The sequence below is a fragment of the Chiloscyllium punctatum genome, chromosome 19 (genome assembly GCF_047496795.1).
Source record: "Chiloscyllium punctatum isolate Juve2018m chromosome 19, sChiPun1.3, whole genome shotgun sequence".
Taxonomy (NCBI): domain Eukaryota; kingdom Metazoa; phylum Chordata; class Chondrichthyes; order Orectolobiformes; family Hemiscylliidae; genus Chiloscyllium; species Chiloscyllium punctatum.
In genome coordinates this window covers 97,897,389-97,922,110 of record NC_092757.1, presented here as the reverse complement: position 1 = coordinate 97,922,110, position 24,722 = coordinate 97,897,389, and the positions used below count along the sequence as shown (strand labels likewise).

The 24,722-nt window shown below is 42.2% G+C and overlaps 1 protein-coding gene across 1 annotated transcript in view; it reads right to left on the bottom strand.

Moving 5' to 3' along the window:
- Positions 1-24,722, bottom strand: part of LOC140491253 (integrin alpha-E-like) — a 344,341-nt gene that overhangs the window by 290,353 nt on the left and 29,266 nt on the right. The window contains exons 3-4 of the mRNA XM_072589219.1: positions 11,747-11,850; positions 6,267-6,334 (exon numbers count right to left, since the gene is read on the bottom strand). Coding sequence (XP_072445320.1) covers positions 6,267-6,334; positions 11,747-11,850 — 172 coding nt within the window. The remainder of the gene's footprint in view (positions 1-6,266; positions 6,335-11,746; positions 11,851-24,722) is intronic.

Here is a 24,722-nt window from a genome sequence, read left to right as displayed (position 1 = left end):
GCAGTCCAGTGGTCCCCTGCAGTCAACTCCTTCCAAAACAGGTATACCATTTTGGATACTGTTCGGGGAGATGGCTCACCAGGGAAAGGTAGCAGCAGCAAGGTTCAGGACACCATGACTGGCTCTGCTGCATAGGAGTGCAGGAACTACAGTGATAGTGGAATAGATGTAAGGGGAATCGATAGGCATTCCTGCGGCTGCAAACGAGAGTCCAGAATGGTATGTTGCCTCCCTGGTGCAAGGGTCAAGGATGTCTCGGAGTGGCTTCAAGACATTCTGCGACTGGCGGTTGGGTGCGGGGTGAGGGGGCTGTGCTTGTTCAATGCCACACTGTTTGATTCGGATCTCCAGCATCTGCAGTCCTCACTCTGTCCCTGTGGTGCATGATGTAGGTATGAATGATGTAGGTTAAAAAAAAGTGATGAAGTCCTAGAAGCTGAATTTAGGGAGTTAAGAGTTAAACTAAAATGTAGGACCTAAAGATAGTAATCTCAGGATTGCTACCAGTGCTATGTGCTAGTCAGAGTAGGAATGGCAGGATAGTGAAGATGAATATGTAACTTGAAGGATGGTGCAAGAGAGAGGGACTCAAATTCCTGGGACATTGAAAGCAGTTCTGGGGGAGTTGGGACCAGTAGAAACTGGACGGTCTGCACCTGGTAGAACTGGAACCAATGTCCTAGGCGAAGTGTTCACTGGTAAAGCTGGGGAGGATTTAAACTAATATGGCAGGGGAATGGGAACCACTGCAGGAAGTCGGAGGAAAGTAGAGTAGGGACAGAAACAAAGGACAGTAAAAGGAAAAGTGAAAGTGGAAGGCAGAGAAACCATAGACAATCAAATAGGCCACTTTTCACAATGACTCTAAGAGGGCAATAAATGTCAAAAAATTTAGCCTGAATGCTCTATGTTTCAATGCGTGGAGCATTTACAATAAGGTGGATAAATTAACTGCGCAACAGTTGTTAATGTATATGTTGTAACAGGGATCACAGAGACATAGCTCCAGCACAACCAAGGATTAGAATTTAACATTTGTGAAAGACAGACATAAAGAAAAGGGTGGTGGGATAGTGTTGCTGGTTAAGGAAGAGATTAATACAATAGTAGGGGAGGACATTAGCCTGGACAATGCAGAATCTGTATGGGTGGAGCTGCAGAACACCACAGGGAAAGACTTGTTAGTCGTGTTGTGCACAGACCATCAGACAGTTGTTGTGATGTTGGGAACTGTATCAAACAGGAAATTAGATTTACATGGAGCAGTTATTATGGGTGACCTCGATCTACATATTGATTGGACTAATCAAACTGGTAGCAATGCCATGAAGGAGTATTTCCTGGAGTGTATGAGGGGTGGTTTCCTTTATCAATATGTCAAGGAACCAACTAGAGAGCAAGTCATCCTAGACGGTGCTGTATAATGAGAGCGGATGAATTAGCAACATTGTGATATGAGATCCTTTGGGAAAGATTGACCAGAATATGGTAGAAATCTTCATTAAGATGGAGAGTGATGCAATTAAATCTGAAACTAGGGTCCGTAATTTAAAGAAAACTAACTCTGATGGTATGAGGCATGCATGGGCTAGAACAAACTGGCCAAGGATACTTAAGGGGTTGACAGTGGATAGGCAACAGCAGACATTTAAAGAACACATGGATGAACTACAACAATTGTACATCCCTGTTTGGTGTAAGAGTAAAACAGGGAAGGTGGTTCAATGATGACTAATAAGGGAAATCAGGAATAGTGTTAAAGTCAAACAGGAGGCATTAAAATAGGTCAGAGAAAGCAGCAAACCCGAGGACTGGGAGAAATTTGAAATTCAGCAGAGGAAGACAAAGTGTTTCAGTTGGAAAGAAAAATAGAATATGAAGGTAAGCTTGCAGAAAACATAAAAACTGACTGCAATAGCTTCTTTAGATCTGTGAAGAGTAAAAGACTGGTAAAGACAAATGTTAGAGTTAAAATCTCATAGTTAAAATCAGGTGAAATCATAATGGACAACAAAGAGATGGCAGACCAGTTGAAAATATAGTTTGGGTCTGTCTTCACTAAGGAGGACATAAATAATCTTCAGGAAATGCTATGGGACAGAGGGTTAAACATGAAGAAGGAACTGAAGGAAATCCTTATTAGTCAGGAAATGGTATTGTGGAAACTGATGGGATTAAAACCTGATAAGGCCCCAGGGCCTGATGCTCTGCATCCCAGAGTACTTAATGAAGTGGCACTAGAAATAGTAGAAGCATTGACGATTATATTCCAGCATTTTCCACTCTAGAAGAGTCTATCTTTCAATGGACTCAACGGTAGCTAATGTAACTCCACAGTTGAAAAAAAGAAGAGAGAGAGAAAAGGGGGAATTATCAGCCAGCTAGCCTGACAGTGGTGGTGGGGAAAATGCTTAATCATTAAGGATGTAATAACTGAGTATTTGGAAAGTGGTGTAGAATCGGTCCACGAAAGGGAAAACATGCTTGACCAAAATTCTGGATTTTTTTGAGGATGTGACCAGTAGAGTAGACAAAGGTGAATTAGTAGATTCTGTGCATCTGGACTTTCAAAAAAGGTCCCACAGAAGAGAATAGTAAGGAAAATTGAAGCTCATGGTATCGGAGGTGAAGGATGACATGGACAGACAGGAAGCAGAGAGTTGGAATAAGTGGATCCTTTTCAGAGTGGCAGGCAGTGATGAGTGGAGTGCCACAGAGTTCAGTTCTGCAAGCTCAGCTGTTCATGATTTGAACAAAGGAATTGAATGCACAATCTCCACATTTGCAGGTGACACTAAGCTGGGTGGCAGTGTGCGCTGTAAGGACGATTCTAAGAGGCTGCAGGGTGCCTTGGACAGACTGGCTAAGTAGGCAAATACTTGACAAATGCAATATCATATAGATAAATGTGAGGTTATCCACTTTGGTGTCAAATTTAGGAAGGCAGATTATTATCTGAATGGTGGCACTTTAGAAAAAGGCGAGGTGCAACAAGACCTATGTATCATATTTAACAGTTGCTGAAGGTTAGCATGCAGGTGAGGCAGGCAGTGAGCAAAGATAATGGCATGGTTTCCTTCATAGCGAGAGGATTTGAGTATCGGAGTAATTGAATTTAATTTATTGTCACGTGTACCGAGGCACCATGAAAAGCTTTGTCTTGCGAACAATACAGGCAGATTACATAGTTAAGTAGCAGTAAAAACAAAAACACAGGTACAGGCAAATGTTAAGATTTTTGTGACTCCATTCAGTATTCTAACAACTGTAGGGTAGACACTTTATGAAACCAGCTGGTGCTTGTGTTCAGGCTTTTGTACCTTCTCCCCGATGGTAGAGGTTGTAGAAAAGCATTGCCAGGGTGGGATGGATCTTTGAGAATGCTGGCGGGCCTGGTAGCTGGATTCTATAGATGGGAGGATGGCTTTTATGATTGTCCAGGCCAAGTTCACCACTCTCTGTAACCATCTCCAATCTTGAATGGTACAGTTGCCATACCAGGCACTGATACATCCAGACAGAATGCTCTCGATGGCGCACCTATAAAAGCAAGGGTATTCGCCGTCGTGCCAAATTTCCTCAGCTGCCTGAGGAAGAAGACATTGTTGGACCTTTGTAACCAGTGTGTCCACATGAAGAGTCCAATAAAGTTTGTTGTGGTTAACCACTCCCAGAAGCTTGACACTCTCCACTCGTTCCACTTTTAGGCTGTTAATGTGTAGGGGGATGAATAACATCCTGCCGAAAGTTAATAATGAGTTCCCTGGTTTTGCCGGCATTGAGAGCTAGGTTGATCTCAGTGCTCCATTTTTCCAGGTCATCCACCTCCTGTCTGTAGTCTGTTTCGTCGCCATCTGAGATTTGACCGACTATGGTAGTGTCATCAGCAAACTTGTAAATGGCATTAGTCTGGTATTTGGCGACACAGTCATGGGTGTACAGCGAGTACAGTTAGGGGGCTGAGTACGCAGCCCTGGAGGGTTCCAGTGTTGAGTGTTAGTGAGAATGAAATATTGTCCCCAATCTTCACTGATTGTGGGCCGTTGGTCAGGAAACTGAGGGTCCAGTTGCAGAAAGTTGGACTTACTCCAAGATCACTAAGTTTAGTAATCGCTCTTGAGAAGATAATAGTGTTGAAGGCTGAACTGTAGTCAATGAGGAGGATTCTTACGTAGCTATTCTTGGTGTCAAGATGTTCTAGGGAGGAGTGAAGGGCAAGTGATATGGCATCTGACGTGGATCTGTTGGTCTGATAGTGGAGTGGGTCAAGATTAGAGGGAGGCTGGAGTTGATTAATGCTATGATCAGCCTTTCAAAGCACTTCATGATTAGAGTGGTGGATGGTGCGGATCGGGGGTTCTGCTCCTCGAATGTTGCCTGACCTGCTGTGCTTTTCCAGCACCACTCTAATCTTGACATATGAGGAAAGATTGGATCAACTGGGCTTGTATTCACTGGAATTTAGAAGAATGAGGGAGAATTCATAGAAACATATAAAATCCTGATGGGACTGGACAGGCCCAATGTGGGAAGAATGTTCTCAGTGTTGGGCAAGACCAGAACAAGGGGTCTCAGTCTACGAATGAGGGGTAAGCCATTCAGGACTGAGATGTGAACCTGTGGAATTCTCTCCCACAGGAAGCTGTTGGGGCCAGTTCATTAGATATATTCAGGAGGGAGTTGGACAGGGCCCTTCAAGCTAAAGGGAGCAAGGGGTATGGGGAGAGGGTAAGAATGGGATACTGAGATTGCATGATCATCCATGATTGTATTGAAAGGTGGTGCAGGCTCGTAGGGCCGAATGGCCTACTCCTGTACCTATTTTCTATGTTTCTATGTTTCATGGGTTTAGAAGGTGCTATCAAAGGAGTCTTGGTGAGTTGCTGCAGTGCACCTTGTAAATGGTACACACTGCTGACACTGAGCATCAGTGTTGGAGGGAATGGATGTAATGCCAGTCACATGGGCTACATGTCCTGGATAGTGTCGTGCTTCTTGAGTACTGTTGATACTGCACTTATACAGACAAGTGGAGACTATTCCATTACACTCCTGACATATGTCTTGTAAATGCTAGTCAGGAAATGAGGAGACAGGAAGTGAGTTGCAGAATTCGAGATCACTTCCCCTCAGGAGGTTGATCATCGGGGATTCAGTGGTAATAGCATGTCTGACTCCCCTACTTTTCATGATTTCCTCCTTCCATTTCACTTCCTGATTTACAACTATTTATGGAATGCTACTCAAATCCTCTCTAGCGATGACTGACACAAAATATCTGTTCAATTCATCTGCCATCTCTTTATCATTCATTACTAATTTCCCAGACTCATATGTGTAAGAAGAGGACTGAATAGGGTGGATTTCTGGAGGACATTTCTTCTTGTGGTGGAGACTGGAATGCGGTGTCACAATTTGAGAATAAAAGGTTTCCGTTTTATGATGGAGATGAGATTTTTCAGAGCCTGCAGAATTCTCTTCCTTGGGACACAATGGAGCATGGATCATTGAATTTTTTTTCAAAGCTAAGTTGAATAGATTTTTGATAGACAAGTCAGTCAAGAATTATGGGTGAGGGAGTAAGACAACATCAGGAAGTGAGGAGGGGAACTCAGGAATGTGGAGTTCAGGCCACAATCCGATCAGCCATGATATTATTCAGTGGCAGAGCAGGCTTGAAGAGTCAAATGACTTTCTCCTGTTTCTAAATCCTATGTTCTTATGTTTTATTCCCATCCTGCTTTTCCTTTTTGTTTATTTATGTGTCAGCAGAATATTTTACATCTTTTGTCTTTTTTATTAACTTTTCTAATCTGTTTGCATTCTCTCTTGTCGTGCTCATGCCACTTTGTGAACACCATCAATTTTGACCATAAGACTTTATTCACACTCTCCTGATTCTTCTTATCAAATTAATCGTATCACACTTTTCTGCATTAAATTTCATCTCTGTATATCTGCCCTGCATAATGGACCTGCATCTTACTTTGTTACTACAATGGTTCATTGCTCACTACATTTTAGAATTGTGTTTCACCTGTAAGTTTTAAAATCATCCAATTCACACCCAAATCCTGACCATTAATATGTAATCAAAAAGGGAAGTATTCTCATACCAAGCTCTGGTGAACACCACATTTCCCAGTCTAAAAAAGCAACAATTCACCACCATACTCTACTTTCTCTCTCAGCCAAATTTGTATCTTTGCTACTACAATCCCATTAATCTATATTAACAAGTGTATTATGCAGTATTTCATATTTACCAAGAATTGTGAGGGCAAAAAGCTGATAGCCATGGTGAAGCCAGGCCTGATACGAGATTTCTCAGCTTCTGGAAAAGACAAAACAAGAGATTGTCACTTTACATAATAGGAACATAGGACATAGAACAATACAGTGCAGAACAGGGCCTTTGGCCCTCGATGTTGCGCCGACCTGTGAACTATTCTCAGCTCGGCCCCCTACACTATCCCATCATCATCCATGTGCTAATCTAAGGATTGTTTAAATCTCCCTAATGTGGCTGAGTTGACTACATTTGCAGGTAGGGCTTTTCCACACCCTTACCACTCTGCATAAACAACCTGCTTCTGACATCTGTTTTAAATTTATCACCCCTCAATTTGTAGTTATGCCCCCTCGTACAAGTTGACGTCATCATTCAAGAGAAAAGACTTTCACTATTTACCCTATCTAATCCTCTGATCGTCTGGGATGTCTCTGTCAAATCCCCTCTTAGCCTTTTTCTTTCCAATGAGAACAGACCCAAATCTCTCAGCCTTTCCTCATAAGACTTTCCCTCCAGACCAGGCACCATCCTGGTAAATCTCCTCTGCACCTTTTCCAATGCTTCCACATCCTCCCCGAAATATGGCGACCAGAACTATACACAATTTTCCAAGTGTGGCCACACCAGCGTTTTGTATAGTTGCAGCATGATATTGTGGCTCTGGAACTTAATCCCTCTACAAATGAAATCTAACACACCGTATGCCTTCTTAACAGCACTATCCACCTGGATTGCAACTTTCAGAAGTCTATGCACATGGACTCCAAGATCTCTCTGCACATCCACACTACCAAGAAAACATGCATAAAAGAGATAAACATTATTTTATCTGTTCCAAAGCTGTCCACAATTCCTCCCATTGTTCATGATTGATCCTACAATGTGGAAAATTGCCCAGCAGTTCACTGTCACGAAATGCAGCATAAACTGAGCAGTCAATCACCTTAATTCTGAATAGGGCCTTAATCGGTGGTGATTTCTATGGAAGCTTAACAAGTGTGAGTCATCTTAACTCACCTCAGTTCTATTTGAGAGAGGATCTGTTGAAAGCACATGGCCAATAAGCTATGCATGGTCAGGAATGAGTGAACACATCTGCAGTGAGACACAGCCTGAGTGAATATTTAGCTCAGGGAATTTGGTGGCAGTGTGGGAATTCACTGCAGAGGGCAATAGATGCTTAGCACTAAGCCAATACCCTTCCACCACTTGCAAGCTATTACTAAAGCTGCTCTCTTTCCTTTCTACATTATTGACATCTCTGTCCTGACTTTCAGTTTCTTCTGACAAACTTTAGTGGCTTTATCATTTTCATTTTAATCTTTCACTGATCTTTCATTGGGTCCCAATTCCAGTCCAAAGATCCTCCCATCTTACCTCATAACAACCATCCACCGGGCTCGCCAATCCTCTCTATCATGACCTCCCCTTCCCAAATATAACCATTACTGCAAGCTCTACTGGTTACCCTCGTCCTCATTTGTTTTTAAATCTCTCCAAATGTTTTCAGCTTCTCCTTGATGATTTTATCCTCACCTGTATTCCTACAGGAAACCTTCAGTCCTCTAAAACAAGATTTCTATTTAATCTTGTAATGGAAAATTAACAAAATTAACATTTACTATGAAATCTGAAAGAGAATACTTTGCTAAATTTAATACTTTGCTGAACTTTGCAAACGCTTTGCTGAATTCTGCAGTGGAGACAGCTTGGCTTTGCTGAACTTTGCAAACATTCAACCTGACCTTGCAAGCAGTAGAATTCAGCAAAAAAGCTAATGGAAACATAAAGACAGTAAGCAATTATATCCACGGCAAAGGAATGAAAAAACAAGGAGCTCAAATGTTTCCCAGCTTTTGTCCTTGAGTGTGTGATAAGAATAGCATAAAAATATGTGAAATTTGTTCAGGGCCCTTACACAAGGCGTTTTTGCCAAGTGTATTGGCCCCCTGCGGAGGTTAAAAATAAAGCTTTTTTTTGCTCTTGCTAGCAGTTGAGTCGAGTCGAGTTAATTTCCACAACAATCTGTAATTCAGAACTGGTAATTGCTTGCAATCAAATGTACTCTCTGCTCTAAAACCATAAGACCAAAAGAGATAGGAGCCATTGAACCCCGCAGACATGGTCATTAAATAGAATCATGGCTGATCCAACATTCCTCATGTCAACTTGCCTGCCATTTTCCCATAATCCTTGATTCCCCAAATGATTAAGAATCTATCTGTCTATCTCCGCCTTAAATTTACACAAGCATTCTGCTTTCACACTTCTCTGAAGCAAGGAGTTCCAAAGACTCAAAACCCATTTTGTTTCAGTCTTAAATTTGCACCCCTTTATTCTGAGACTATGCCCTTTGATCCTAGACTATCCAATGTGAGAAAACACCCTCAGCATTTACCCTGTCAAGTCGCTTAAGAACCCTATATTTTTCAATGGGATTGCCTCTCATTCTTCTAAACTCCAGTCAGTACAGTCCCAACCTTTTTAGCCTTTGCTTGTAAGACAATCCCTCCATGCTAGGGATCATCCTAGTGAACAGTCCTTGTACTGCCTTCGAGGAAACAATACCTTTCCTTCAATAAAGGGACCAAAATTACAGTTCTCCATTTGTTGTCTCACCAGCACCTTTTACAGTTGTAGTAAAACTTCTTTATTTTTATATTCCAACCTCCACTTGAAATAAGGGCCAACATTCCATAAAAGCCTTCCTGATGACTTGCTGCACCTGTATGTTGGCTTTATGTGTTTCATGCATATGTATCCCCAAAACCCTTTAAATTGCAACTTTCTGCAGTTTTTCTCCGTTTAAGTAATATTGTGTTCTTTTTTCCTCCTTTCCAAAATTTACAAATGCACATTTTCCCACATTGTACTCCATTTGTCCACTTACTTATCTGATAAATAACTCTCAGCAAATGTTTTGTATTCATTTCAACTTGCCTTTTTACATATTTTTTGTTTCATGTGTAAATGTATTTACAGTACATTCTCTTCCTTCCTTAAAGTCATTAATATATACAGGGAACCTCAATTATCCGAATATCAATTGTCCGAATATAAGATTATCCGAAAGAGATCTTGAGGTCCCGATAGAAATATTACATCAAAGACGTGTTTCCAACACTGATCGCATCTTTTGTTGACAATGATTAAACAGGCACTGTCTCCAAATGACTGATCTCCTTCCCTCTCTCTCTCCCCACACTTTCCCTGGAGTTCTACATAGGGGCTAACCATAAACTCACTTTCCCCAGATAATCTCTCCAAGTTGTCCTGTACAGGATAAAGGTGGAACCTGTCAAAAAGTTGCAGTAGAATGTTGTGTGTGAGAGACTTACCCCACAAAAGGCAGCAGCAGCAGTCTTGTTGTCAGTGTCCAGTCCGGCTGCCCCAAAGAGGGTGTGGGGGTGGATGGGGGGGAGTGCAGTGTTGGACGGGGTTGGGGGGGTGGGCAGGGGTGGTGTTGGTCAGGGTTGGGGGACGAACAGGAGCGGTATTGGATGGGGCCGGGGCAGGTGGGGGGCAGTGTTGGACAGGGTGGGGCGGCGGGGGCAGTGTTGGATGGGAGTGGGGGCTGTGTTGAACGAGATGGGGGGGCGGGCAGGGGATGGGGGCTTGCACGCAGTGTGCTGCTGCCTAGTCTCCTGAATGGGGAGCAAACTTTACAGAAAACTCCGAGCCTCAGAGGAAAGGCATTTAATCAATTAACCAAATAATCGATTATCTGAACGAAATAGTGCCCACCCATCTCGTTCGGATAATCAAGGTTCCTCTGTATTGTAAACAGTTGCAATCCCAGCACCAATCACTGAAGAACCCGCTGATCATGGTTTACTAACTTCAAAAATAACTCCTCATCCCCATTTGCTGTTTCCTGCCTGTGAGCCAATTCTCTATCTAGTATACTACCTCCAACACCCATGAGTTATTTTCTTATAACTTAAACTTTTGTGAAGTACCTTGTCAATTGCCTTGTCGAAGTCCAAATACAACACTCCTACTGGGACCCATCTATCCACATCTCTTCAAAAAACTCCAACAAATTAGTCAGATACAAATTCCCTTTCATAAAGCCATGCTGTTTTATTAGATTATGATTTTCCAAATGTTTTGCTATCACTTCTTTAATAATTGATTCCAATACTTTTCCAACAATAGATGTTAGATTAATCAGCATACAGTTATTTTTGCCTTCGTCCCTTTTTGAAAATGGGTGTCACATTAGCAGTTTTCCAATCCTATACTTCTCCAGGATCCAAGGAATTTTGGAAAATTACAGCCAATGTATCCACTATCTTTGTAGCTACCTCTTTTAGGATCGTAGGATGCAAACTATCAGGGCCAAGGACTTTAACCCATTAGCTTGTCAAACACTATTTCTCCAATGATGATGATGATACTTAATTCCTCCGTTATATTCTTTAGTATTAATGGAATGTTCGACTTATCCCCCACAAAAAAGACTGATGCCTAATATATGGTTAGATCCATTATCGTTCCTGGTTCCCCTAGACAGTGTCCCCAGATTCATTTTCTAAGGGGCCTATGTTCACTTTGACTTCTCCTTTCTTTTTTATATGGTTAAAGAATCTCATATTGTCAGTTTTTATATTTCTCTCTAGTTTGCCCTCATTGTTTATTTTCTCTCTTTTTATTATCTTTTTAATCCTCCTTTGCTGGATTTTGAATTTATCCCAGTCTTTGGAACTATCACTGACTTATGCCTCCTGATATGCTTAATCCTTCAATTCAACACTCTCCTTAACTTCCTTGGGTAGCCTTTGTTGGTTTATCAATTCTTCCTCCTTACTGGGATGTATTTTTGCTGAGAGTCATGAATTACCTTTTTAAATGTTTGCCACTATTTGCTGTCATTCCTGCTAACCTACTCACTCAATTTACTTTAGCTAACAGCATTCTCATTTCATTGTAATTCTCTACATTTAAGTTAAATATAGTTGTTTCTGACCCAAGTTTCTCACTTCCAAACTGAATATTAAATTCCTTCCTGTTATGACAATTTCTTCTTGGGGGATGTTTTTACTCAGAGGTCATTTATTAAACCTGCCTCATTACCCATTACCAGACTTCTTCCTGGTTGACTCCATGACATATTGCTCACAAGGCATGACATCTGGAACTCCCTGTCCAGTTTCCTCTGCCTCGACTCTCCTCTCCGACTATCAAAAACCTTCCATTAATAATGTTGTTAGGTTCCCATTCTAGCCTCTATTTTTTCCTCCCATGTTTACATTTTCAGAATTACCATTTTATTCTTTGTTACAAATATTTCAAAAAATGTTCTCGTCCACGATGAACATTAGGTTAATTGTTGGACACTTTCTTGAGTCTCACAAAAGTCTTGCAACATTAAAAAGCTTTTAAATCATTCCAAAAGTTTTAAGTGCATAATTTAATAACAGTAAACTATAAACATGTTCTGATAGGGATTACCTGTGAGTTTGATAGCTTCACATAATTTTCTTTTTAGATCGCATTTCTCTATTCTCCCATAATGTCTGTTGTCAGTGGTATATAGGGGAGAACTTACCAATATCCTAATAAAAAAAACACAAGCATATAAATAAGATGTCAAGTTTCAGCATGCTCTAAACTAAATCAGAATTATTCCTGCATTTTGTGTCAGTAGTTAAATTTAGACTGGAGCTCACCAGTAACAATCTTTATATTCTGTACTTGGTGTTCCAGTCTACGTAAGAAATTATTGCGTGAATTGCCTTCTTCAAAGATCAGTTCTATTGTCTGAAAGGTGACAGTGCAAATTATTGATAGAGTAGGGGGAGGCAAAAGGACACTAGGTAGAGACTCCAATACACTACAATCTGTGAACTGCAACGATGTGTTGCCAGTGTCTACTATATTTTCATGATATACTCCAGAAGATAGGAAAAACAGTTTCACAGAGTTCTTAGGCTGTAAAGAAATTGAAAACTTTCAAATTATGACATAATGGACTTGTTAGCAGAAATAAATCCTTTGGCATTAAAAGGACAGTGGCATTGCAGATACATTGTATATGGGCCAACAGACAGGAAGACGTACTGAATATAAAATAAAATAGAACGGATTGGCAGAATTTTCCCACCCTTGTGGTAAGAATAAAGGCAAGTGAGTTGAGTAAACAGGATGAGTATTTTTTTTAAATCACATTTTTAATGCCAAGCAAACCTGAACGATTTTTCTGTCAAGCCTTAAATGCCAATTTCTGATCTTGCCCTTGAGAGGCAATAGACAATAGGTAAAAACAATGACTGCAGATGCTGGAAACCAGATTCTGGATTAGAGTGGTGCTGGAAAAGCACAGCAGTTCAGACAGCATCTGAGGAGCAAGAAAATCGATGTTTTGGGCAAAAGCCCTTCATCAGGAATGCAGGCAGAATGCCTGAAGATAAATGAGAGGAGGGTGGGGGTGGAGAGAAAGTAGCATAGAGTACAATATGGGTGGGGATGAAGGTGATAAGTCAGGGAGGAGGGTGGGGAAGGTAGCAAAGAGTACAAAGGGTGGATGTGGGTGGGATGAAGGTGATAGGTCAGAGAGGAGGGTGGAGTGGATAGGTGGAAAGGAAGATAGGCAGGTAGGACAAGTCATGGGGACAATGCTGAGCTGGAAATAGGTGCAGGAGTAGCCCATTCAGCCCTTGAGCCAGCACCATCATTCATTATGATCATGGCTGACCCTGTTCCTGCCTTATCCCCATAACCCCTGATACCACTAAAGCTAAGAGCTCTATTCATCTTTTTCTTGCAAGTATCCAGAGACTTGGTCTCCACTGCCTTCTGGGGCAGAGCTTTCCATATATCCACTACTCTCTGGGTGAAGAAGTTTCTCCTCAACTCTGTTCTAAATGGCCTACCCCTTATTTTTAAACTGTGTCCTCTAGTTCTGGACTCACCCATCAACGGAAACATGCTTCCTGCTTCCAGAGTGCCCAATCTTTAATAATCTTATATGTCTCAATCAGATCCCCTCTCATCCTTCTAAACTCAAGTGTATACAAGCCCAATTGCTCCAATCTTTCAGCATATGATAGTCTGCCATTCCAGGAATTGACCTCATGAACCTACGCTGCACTCCCTCAGTAGCCAGATATGTCCCTCCTCAAATTTGGAGACCAAAACTTCACATAATATTCTAGGTGCGGTCTCACCAGGGCCATGTACAGCTGCAGAAGGACCTCTTTGCTCCTGTACTCAATTCCTCTTGTTATGAAGGCCACTCACCTAGCCTGTCCAAGTCACCCCATATTCTCATAACATCCTCCTCGCATTTCACCCTGCCACCCAGATATGTGTCATCAACAAATTTGCTAATATTACTTTTAATGCCTTCATCTATATCATTAATGTATATTGTAAACAGCTGTGGTCCTAGCACCAAACCTTGTAGTACGCCACTGGTCACCGCCTGCCATTCCGAAAGGGACCCGTTTATCACTACGCCAATTTTCAATCCAAGTCAGTATTTTGCCCCCAATGCCATGTACCCTAATTTTGCTCATGAATCTCTTATGTGAGACTTTATCAAAGGCTTTCTAAAAGTCCAGGTACACTACATCCACTGGCTCTCCCTTGTCCATCTTCATAGTTACATCCTCAAAATATTCCAGAAGATTAGTCAAGCATGAGTTCCCCTTCATAAATCCATGCTGACTCTGACTTATCCTGTTACTGCTATCCAAATGAGTCGTAATTTCATCTTTTATAATTGCCTCCAGCATCTTTCCCACCACTGACGTCAGGCTACCGGTCTATAATTCCATGTTTTTTCTCCCCTCCCTTCTTCAAAAGTGGGACACATTAGCCATCCTCCAATCCACAGGAACTGATCCTGAACTGATAGAACATTGGAAAATGATTACTAATGCGCCCACGATTTCTAGAGCCACCTCCTTAAGTACCCTGGGATGCAGACCATTAGGTCCCATGGACTTATCAGCCTTCAGACCTAACAGTCTATCCAACACCATTTCCTGCCTAACATAAATTCCCTTTAGTTCATCCATTACCCAAGGTCCTTCAGCCATTATTACATCTGTGCTTGTAATCGCTTGTGTCTTCCCTACCTATTCAACTCATCTGCAATTTCCTTGTTCCCCATAATAAATTCAACCATTTCTGTCTTCAAGGGCCCAATTTTAGTCTTAACCATTTGTTTTCTTTTCACATACCTAAAAAAGCTTTTACTATCCTCATTTATATTTTTGCCCAGTTTGCCTTTGTATCTCATTTTTTCTCCACGTATTGCCTTTTTAGTTATTCACTGTTGCTCTTTAAAAGTTTCCCAGTCTTCCAGCTTCCTGCTCATCTTTGCTATGTTATACTTCTTCTCTTTTATCTTTATACAGTCCTTAGCTTCCCTCATCAGCCACAGCTACTCCTGCCTCCCCTTAGGATCTTTCTCCCCCTTTGGAATGAACTGATCCTGCACCTTCTGCATTACATACAGAAATACCTGCCATTGTTGTTCCACTGTCAAGATATTGGACTATTGAACTTTGGCCAGGTCATCCCTCAGAGCTCCATACTTCCCTTTGTTCAACTGTAATACTGACGCTTCTGATTCTCTCTTTCCCTTTCAAACTGCAGATTAAAACTTGTCATATTATGGTCACTCCCTCCCAATGGCTCCTTTACTTCGAGGTCCCTGATCAAATCCGGTTCGTTGCACAACACCAGATCCAGAATTGCCTTCTTCCTGGTAGGCTCCAGTACAAGCTTTCTAAGAATCCATCTCAGAGGCACTCCACAAACTCTTTTTCTTGGGGTCCAGTACCATCCTGATTCTCCCAGTCTACCTCCATGTTGAAATTCCCCATAACAACTATAGTAATACCTTTGCGACAGGCCAATTTCAACTCCTTATTCAACTTACACCCTACATCCAGACTACTGTTTGGGGGCCTGTAGATAACTCCCATTAGGGTCTTTCTACCCTTAGAATTTCTCAGCTCTATCCATATTGACTCTACATCTCCTGATTCTATGTCCCCCCTCACAAGGAACTGAATATCATTCCTCACCAACAGGGCCACTCCAACCTCTATGCACGTCTGTCTGTCTTTTCAAGTGCACATAAAGCCTTGAATATTTGTTTCCCAAGCCCTGTCCACCTGAAGCCACATCTCAGTTATCCCTACAACATCGTACCAGCCAATTTCCAACTGAGCCTCAAGCTCATCCACTTTATTTCTTACACTTCAAGATGAATAGTTATATATAGCTCACAAGATTCTCATTGCACTTCCAATTGTCCTTTCCTTTAGTAAGAAGATAACAAAAAATCCAATAGGTAAAACAGAGTGGGTACTTTACAGCTGCAGCTCATTGAAAACCACTCTCTGCCATCATACAACTGTTTCTTCTGCTTGAGGTCCCTCATCCATCAAGGCCACCATTGTCCTTGACCTTTCATCATGAAAATCAGCATCTGCAAAGCACCAGCCTCGTCACATTATTATGGCTGACTAACTCAGCCACTGTTTCTGACCTTCAACACTCTACTTTGGAGCTGTAAAATATCTCATACTACAAGACTGCCATGCATCTCATGCATTTACACAGGTTGCTTTAGGACTTGCATAAACACTGGCATCTTATGGCTCTTGGTTTGCTTTGTTAGCATTCATTGACTTTAGTGCATAGTTGGATACATTTTTTTAGTCCACCATGCCTCAAACTCTGCCTTACAGGATTCAAACCTTTGTAGTTTAGCCCTCTTTTTACTGCAGAGAGAGACAGACGCTGGCAGATTATGATATAAATGTGTCAGTCAAACTGTGCATATATGTCACTGTATGGTTCTATACCAGGAGAAAGTGAGGACTGCAGATGCTGGAGATCAGAGCTGAAAATGTGTTGCTAGAAAAGCGCAGCAGGTCAGGCAGCATCCAAGGAACAGGAGAATCGACGTTTCGGGCATAAGCCATTCCTGAAGAAGGGCTTATGCCCGAAACGTCGATTCTCCTGTTCCTTGGATGCTGCCTGACCTGCTGCGCTTTTCCAGCAACACATTTTCAGCTCTGGTTCTGTACCAGGTCAACATCAGAGTTGCAGCACGTGCCTGCAGATACACGGCAATAGATTACAGGTAGCAGAGTAATAAAATGTTGCAATTACCCTTATGGAGCACAAAATGTCACTTCATATGGTAAACAACACTGACTAGTGTTGCAGTTTCTGTCCACACTGGCTGTGTCTGATGTCATGACCTACAGTAGCGGTCTGCAAGGAAGACGAATGAACCCCTCTCTAATAACAACATCAAATTTCTGTCCACAAAGCAGAGAGTGAAGTTATCATTCTTTTGGGCCATTTCTTTGATTATTAGGGCCTAAATATCATAGTGAGGACCTGAAGTGGTATCCAGCTAGGTTTTAAATCTGGTACTAGGAGCATGATGATTGGAAGGAATTTGAGGAACACACATCCAACATCCCTCTTATATAAATATTGAGGTGAAAACCAGAAGATGCTGCAGGAAAATCTGACCTTGGCCATGATGGAGAGGACATCATGAAACTCAATTGTCACTGTAGTTTAACTGCCAATGTGAAAATTCAGCCATTCTTTCACCCTACACTAGATCTGCTGGGCATTTCCTACATTTTCTATTTTATTTCAGCATTTGTTCTTGTCAAATTATTTAACACTTACTTTTCAGATTGGAGGCAAGTACACAGAAGTATTTGGAAAGGTCATTATTAAGAGACTTTTTAACATGCTTTAATGGTTTCAACATGGATGTACAGTGAATAATTTCGAAGACTGCAAGTGATAAGAATCTGATTGGTGAGTACTGTAAGATTTTCTACCCTGTTAATTAAAACAAAAGTTTTAAAAGTTACAGGATGGCAGGTTAGTATCAAGTTGGGTGTACAGTCTGAAGTATGTGTAAATCATGGACACACTTGTGTACCATATGAACATATTTGAAGAAAATGTCACCAGCGGCACAAGCTTAAGCTCCAGGTTTTCAAATTTGAGCAATGGCTGCAGTCACTCTTATGCATTTGTAAGGCAGAGGACTTGCATGTTAGCTTGTTTAGGGAGGTGATCGTACTGCAAGTAGAAGTCTTTAAGCAACAAGACAATGGGTGATCACCCAGTAGTTTAAGTCTGGGAGAAAGTGAGGACTGCGGTTGCTGGAGATCAGAGTCGAAGAGTGTGGCGCTGGAAAAGCACAGCTAGTCAGGCAGCATCCGAGCAGCATAAGCCCTTCATCAGGATGCCTGAAACACCGACTCTCCTGTTCCTCGAATGCTGCCTGACCAGCTATGCTTTTCTAGCACCACACTATTTGTAGCAGTTTAAGTCTACCAGGCAGGCAGTGCAGAAGTCGTTTCAGTGAATCTTGCTTGCTAATTAGTATTCATTTTGGATACTGATGAAGGCGATTGATCCTCAAGCAATTACAGCCAAAGCTAAGTCAGTGCCACCATATCTGATTTAGCTGCATAGGGAGGAGAAAGAATCATAGAATATTACAGTAGAGAAGGAGGCCATTCAACCCATTGTGTCTGTATCAGTTCCCAAAAGAGATACCCAACTAGCCCTACTCTCCAGCCTTATCTCAGCAGCCCTCTAACTTAAGCGTTTTCAAATATATACCCAGCTCCCTTTTGAAACCTCCTATGGAGTCCACCTCCACTACTCTTCCAGGAAGTGCAAGTGCATTGCAAATCCTAACAACTCTCTGTGGAAAGAAGTTTCTCCTCATCTCACTCATACCTCTCTTGCAGACAGTCTTGGAATTGTGACCCAAAGTTACTGGCATGTCAACAAGTGGAAACAGAATATCCTTCTTTACCCTGTCAAAATTGTTCACAATTTTGAATGTGTCAATAAGGTCACCCCTTATCTTCTCAGCTCCAAGAAGAATAAGCTCAATTTCTCTAATCTTTCTTTCTGACTAAAATTTTTAATTCCTGGTATAATTTTAGTAAATCTCCTCTGAACTCCCTCCAAAGCTTTAACATCCTTCAAGAATGAATGAGTATTAACGATAGGGTATTGCATAGTCAGGGGATCACAGGGACATTTCTGCAGCTATCAATTTGACTCCAGGATGGTACATTGTCTCCTGGTGCTACAGCACATTCTTCTCGGGAGGCTAACTGGCCAGAGGTCATAGTCCTCCTATGTTTTACAGGTTTGTTTTGGCAATGTGTGAGTCACATTGCACTTGGTGGATTTTGGTAAGTTTGATTTCTCAGTTTTTTTTTACCAAACTGGGCACATTAATTGGTATTAGCGAGTTTTGAGAAGATTTGCAGCTCAGGTTGAGGTTCAAGATGTAAGTTTGCTCATTGAGCTGGAAAGTTCATTTTCAGGTAACATCTTCAGTGAGCCTCTGGATGAAAGCTTCATCCGGAGGCTCACTGAAGATATTACCTAGTATGGTGATAAAATGTCTGAAAACGAACCTTCCAGCGAGCAAACCTACATACATCAATTGATATTTCAGTGCTTATGGCAAGTACTGTGTCCACTTTCCACCGTATCTTACCATGCGCTGTTCCTGGAGCAATTTGCCAATTACTGGAGATCCCTAAATTGACCAGCATCCCTTGCATTCATGCCACACTTTGAAGGCTGTTATATACCTGGACAAGCTCTGTCAGTCCAGAACTGCTCTTTATGGTTCGGATATGGCAGATAAGGGGAAATTGGCAACCCAAGGCATAGCATTGAAATGCAGATGCATCCTGCAAATAGTTCAGAGATATATCCAAAATATTGATGCCCAGTGTCTAATGTGGAGATATTTTGGAGCAAGCAATGAGGTGAACCCAGCAAGAACCTGCTCTGGGTTCCATGTTTAGTCTTCCCAACAGCTAGCTTGTATGGTGAATTTGGTATTGTTGCAAATTATGGGGAGTTGGGTAGCACACAAAGCATTTAACAAGCAATAATCATTGACAATTAGGAATTCACTACTCCCAAGTGAGATTCCTGCCACTTGAGACAAGCATACAACAAGATGATCTTGATGTCAAAATGAGGCTCACCAAACCTCTTGCCTGATTCTACCACTCATCTAACCATTATCCCATGTCTCTCTGAAATTCCACCCAATGTCTTAAGTAGGAATGAGGATGAGGTACAGAAAGCAGATTTCAAGCAGTTAGAAGATTGAAAGGGAGGACTTCTAAAGTAGTGGTCTCAGGATTATTTGCTCTTGAGCAAAGAAATAGGAGAATTGAACAATTGAACATGACTGAAAAACTAGTGTAGATGGTTGGGAATCAGATTTCTGGGGCATCAACACCAAATCTTGAGAAGGCGGGAGCTGAAGAAGTTAGACTTCTTCACTTGAATGCGATGAGGATAAATATCATTATAGGGAAATTTGCTAGCAGTGTTGAGGATGATTAAATGAGATTGGCAAGAGGATGGGAACCTGAGGGAAAACTCAGAACAGGAAACAGCTGGCAGAAACATAAAAAATCTCTCTGAACGACAGATGAAGCAGAGGTTTAAAAATTCATAGCACAGAGAATTTGCAATATAAACTCAAGGAGGATAATGAATAAAGCTGATGAGGACGTGCATAAACTCAAAGTGTCAAGATATTATTGCTATAAAGAGGGGCAAGGATGGCAGCTCACTATCTCTGGAAAAAGAGTTTTCAGGAACTAGAGGAAGTGAGGACCGCAGATGTGGGAGAGTCAGAGTCGAAAAGTATGGCACTGGAAAAGCACAGCAGGTCAGGCAGCACCCGAGAAGCAGGAGAGTCGACATTAATAGAGATAAATAGGGGAATAATGAGGTCGAAAGTGGGTAAGAGGCCTGCAAGGGAACACCACCTCTCCAACCGTAATATGGATAAAATCCCTCTCCAGAGACAGCCCATTATCCTCCGTCATTTTCATCATCTACAATCAGACCCCACCCAAAGCTATATTTCCCTCCCCACCCCTATCTGCAATCCACAGAGACCTTTCCCTCTGTGACTCCCTCATCTGTGGTCAGCAAGGTTTTGGAAAGAATTCTGAGGGATAGGATTTGTGACTATTTGGAAAAGTATAGCGTGATTAAAGGCAGTCAGCATGGCTTTGTGAGGGGCAGGTCATGCCTCACAAATTTTATTGAGTTCTTTGAGGTGACAAGACAGATCAATGAAAGTCAAGCAGTAGATGTGGTGTAAATGGACTTCAGCATTTGATAACGTTCCCCATGGTGAATTAATTCATAAAGTCAGGAGGTACAGGATGCAGGGAGATTTGGCTGTCTGGATTCAGAATTGGTTGGCTGACAGAAGACAGAGAGTGGTTTTAGGTCGAATGTAGTCTGCCTGGAAGTCAGTGTTGAGTGGTGTCCCGCAGGGCTCTGTTCTTGGGCCTCTGCTCTTCGTAGTTTTTAAAAATGACTTGGATGAGGAGGTTAAGGAGTGGGTTAGTAAATTTGCAGGTGACACAAACGTTGGATGCACCGTTGATGATATCGAGGGCTATTACAGGCTGCAGTGCGACATAGACAGGATGCAGAGCTGGGCTGAGAAATGGCAGATGGAGTTCAACCTGGATAAATGCGAAGTGATACATTTTGGAAGGTTGAACTTGAATGCTGAATATAGGATTAAAGACAGAATTCTTGACAGTGTGGGGGAACAGTGGGATCTTGGTGCTCAAGTGCATCAATCCCTCAAAGTTGCCACCCAAGTGGATGTGATTGTTAAGAAAGCATATGGTATTTTGGCTTTTATTAACAGGGAGATCGAGTTTAAGACCATGAGGTTTTGCTGCAGTTCTACAAAACATGGTGAGGCCACACTTGCAATATTGTTTCCAGTTCTGATCGCCCTAATGTAGGAAAGATTCAGAGGCTTTGGAGAGGATACAAAGAAGGTTTACCAGGATGCTGCCTGGACTGGAAGGCTTGTCTTACGAAGTGAGGTTGACTAAGCTTGGACTTTTCTCTCTGGAGAGAAGGAGGAAGAGAGGTGACCTGATCGAGGTATACAAGGTAATGAGAGGAATGGAAAGAGTCGATAGCCAGAGACTTTTTCCCAGGGCAGGATTGACTAGCACGAGGGTTTATAGTTTTAAGGTGTTAGGAGGAAGGTATAGAGGAGCTGTCAGAGGTAGGTTCTTCACACAGAGAGAGTTGTGAATGCATGGAATGCATCACCAGTGGTGGTAGTGGAAGCAGAGTCATTAGGGACATTCAAGTGACTGCTGGACATGCACATGGACAGCAGTGAATTGAGGGGTGCGTAGATTAGGTTATTTTATTTTAGATTAGGAATAATCCTCAACACAACATCGTGGGCTGAAGGGCCTGTTCTGTGTTGTACCTCTCTATGTTCTATATCAAGTCCATGCCCCCCCACCCACGGACTAACCCTCCACACCCGGCACCCACTCTTGCCACTGCAGAAGGTGTAAAACCTTTGCCCAAACCTCCCACCTCACCTCTATCCAAGGCCCCAAAGGATATCTGGCAGAAATTTTCCTGCACATCTACCCACCTCATCGACAGTGTCCATTGCTCTCGATGTGATCTCCTCACCATTAGGGAGACAGGATGCCAACTGCAGCATTTCAAGGTACACCTGTGGGACAAATGCACCAAACAGCCCCACTGTCCTGTGGCTGACCACTTCGACTTCCTGCTCCCACTCCCCCAAGGACATGCAAGTCCTGGGCCTCCTCCACCGCCACATCCAAGCCACACATCAACTGGAGGAATAACGCCTCATCTTCCTCCTTGGGACCCTTCAACCACACGGCATCAACATTGACCTCACTAGTTTCTAAATATCCCCTCCACCCACCTCATCCCAGATTCAACCCTCCAACTTGGCACTGTCCTCATGCCCTTTTCTACCTGTCCATCTTCCTTCCCACCATCTGCTCCACCCTCCCCACTTACCTATCACTGTTACCTTATCGAGTTTTGAGAAGATTTGTAGCTCAGGTTGAGTTTCTGGATGTAGGTTTGCTCGCTGAGCTGAGTGATTCATTTCTAGACATTTTGTCACCCTACTCGGTAACATCATCAGTGGGCCTCAGGTGAAGCAATGTACATGATTCCTGCTTTCTATTTATATGTTTGGGTTTCTTTGGGTTGGTGATGTTATTTCCTGTGGTGATGTCATTTCCTGTTCTTTTTCTCAGGGGTGGTAGATGGGGTCTAACTCAATGTATTTATTGATAGAGTTCTGGTTGGAATGCCATGCTTCGAGGAATTTTGTAGGAATATCACTATTACCCTCCACATGTATCCACCTAGTGCCTTCCCAGCTCCCTTCCCCTCAACCCCACCCCCCTATTTATCTTCAGCCTCCTTCACCCTCCACATTCCTGATAAAGGGTTTATGCCCAAAATGTTGACTGTCCTGCTCCTTGGATGCTGCCTGACCTGCTGTTCTTTCCCAGCACCACACTTTGACTAGAAAGGTTTCAGCCAGGAATGAGAAGGGAATAAAAAGATGGGGGTGTAACATTATTAGTTAAATCAGTTATGAGGAGGGATGATATATGAAAGGAAGCATCAAACAAGGCTGTGTGGGTTGAACTCAGAAAAGAAAAAGGGTAGCTACACTTCTAGGCATGTGCCATAGATCCCAAATACTTGTAGAAAGTTAAAGAAGCATATATATAGGCACATTTCTGCATGCAAAAACAATATTATAGTCATAATTGTAGATTTTTGGGACACAAGCAGTTTGAAAAGAGCAGACAGAACAAAATTCTTGAACAAGATCAAGTTATACCTTCTTTTCTGACAAAGGAATGCAAATGAAAAAGTAGCTCAACTGTAGCTAACAAAAGAAATTAAGGACAGTATTTAATTCAAAGACAGGTCATATAAAGATGTTACTCATGCCCCCCGCAACACATTAACAGCACAGAGGTGGAACAAGTGGAGAGTGTCAAGCTCCTGGGAGTGGTTATCAACAACAAGCTTTCTTGGACTCTTCATGTGGATGCACTGTTACAAAGGCCCAACAATGTCTTCTTCCTCTGGCAGCTGAGGAAATCTGGCGTGACGGCGAATACCCTTGCCAACCTTTAGAGGTGCGCCTCTGAGAGCATTCTGTCTGAATGTATCACTACCTGGTATGGCAACTGTACCATTCAAGATTGGAGATGGTTACAGAGAGTGGTGAACTCGGTCTGGACAATCACAAAGGCCAACCTCCTATCTATAGAATCCACCTACCATGCCTGCTGTCAATGGAAGGCCGCCGGCATTCTCAAAGATCCATCCCACCCTGGCAATGCTTTTCTACAACCTCTACCATCGGGGAGAAGGTACAAAAGCCTGAACCTGTACCAGCTGGTCTCGAAACAGTTTCTACCCTACTGTTGTTAGAATACTGAATGGACTCACAAACTCTTAGCATTGCCGCTGTATACCTATTATTTAATTACTACTTTAATATTTAATTAATATGCTAATTTTAACTCTGTGATCTGCTTGTATTACTCGCAAGACAAAGCTTTCACTGTGGAGCTTAGATTAGATTAGATTAGATTACTTACAGCGTGGAAACAGGCCCTTCGGCCCAACAAGTCCACACCGCCCCGCCGAAGCACAACCCACCCATACCCCTACATTTACCCCTTACCTAACACTACGGGCAATTTAGCATGGCCAATTCACCTGACCTGCACATCTTTGGACTGTGGGAGGAAACCGGAGCACCCGGAGGAAACCCACGCAGACACGGGGAGAATGTGCAAACTCCACACAGTCAGTTGCCTGAGGCGGGAATTGAACCCAGGTCTCTGGTGCTGTGAGGCAGCAGTGCTAACCACTGTGCCACCGTGCCACCACTGTGTCACGGTATACATGACAATAAGTTCAATTCAATTCAATTAAAGTTGCTAGAAAATGTAGCTAGCCTGAGGGAGCAATTTATAATTCAGCAGAAGAGGACCAAGAGGTTAATTAAGAGGGGAAAAATAGAGTTCAAAGGGAAACTTGCAAGGAACATAAAGACAGACTGCAAGAGCTTCCATAAGCATGTGAAAAGAAAAAGGTTAGTGCAGATGGATGGGGGTCCCTTACAGTCTGAAACGGGATAAATGATAAGGGAGAACAATAATGGAGAAAAATTAAAGAGCTACTTTAGTTATGTCTTCCCAAAAGAAAACACAAATAATTTGTTAAAAATGCTTGGGAAGCAAGGTTTTTTTTAGAAAAGAGGAATTGAAGGAAATTAATATTAACTTTTTAAAAAGTACTGCAGAAACTAATAGGATTGAAAGCTGGTAAATCCTCGACGCCTGATAATCTATATCTTCGCGTACTAAAGCAGATGACTGAGGAAACAAGAGATGCATTGGTTATCATCTAAAATTCTACAGACTCTGGAACAGTCTCAGCAGATTAGAGTGCAAAATATAATCCCATTTTTAAAAATTGGAGGGAGGTAGAAAGACTGGAAATTATACACTTT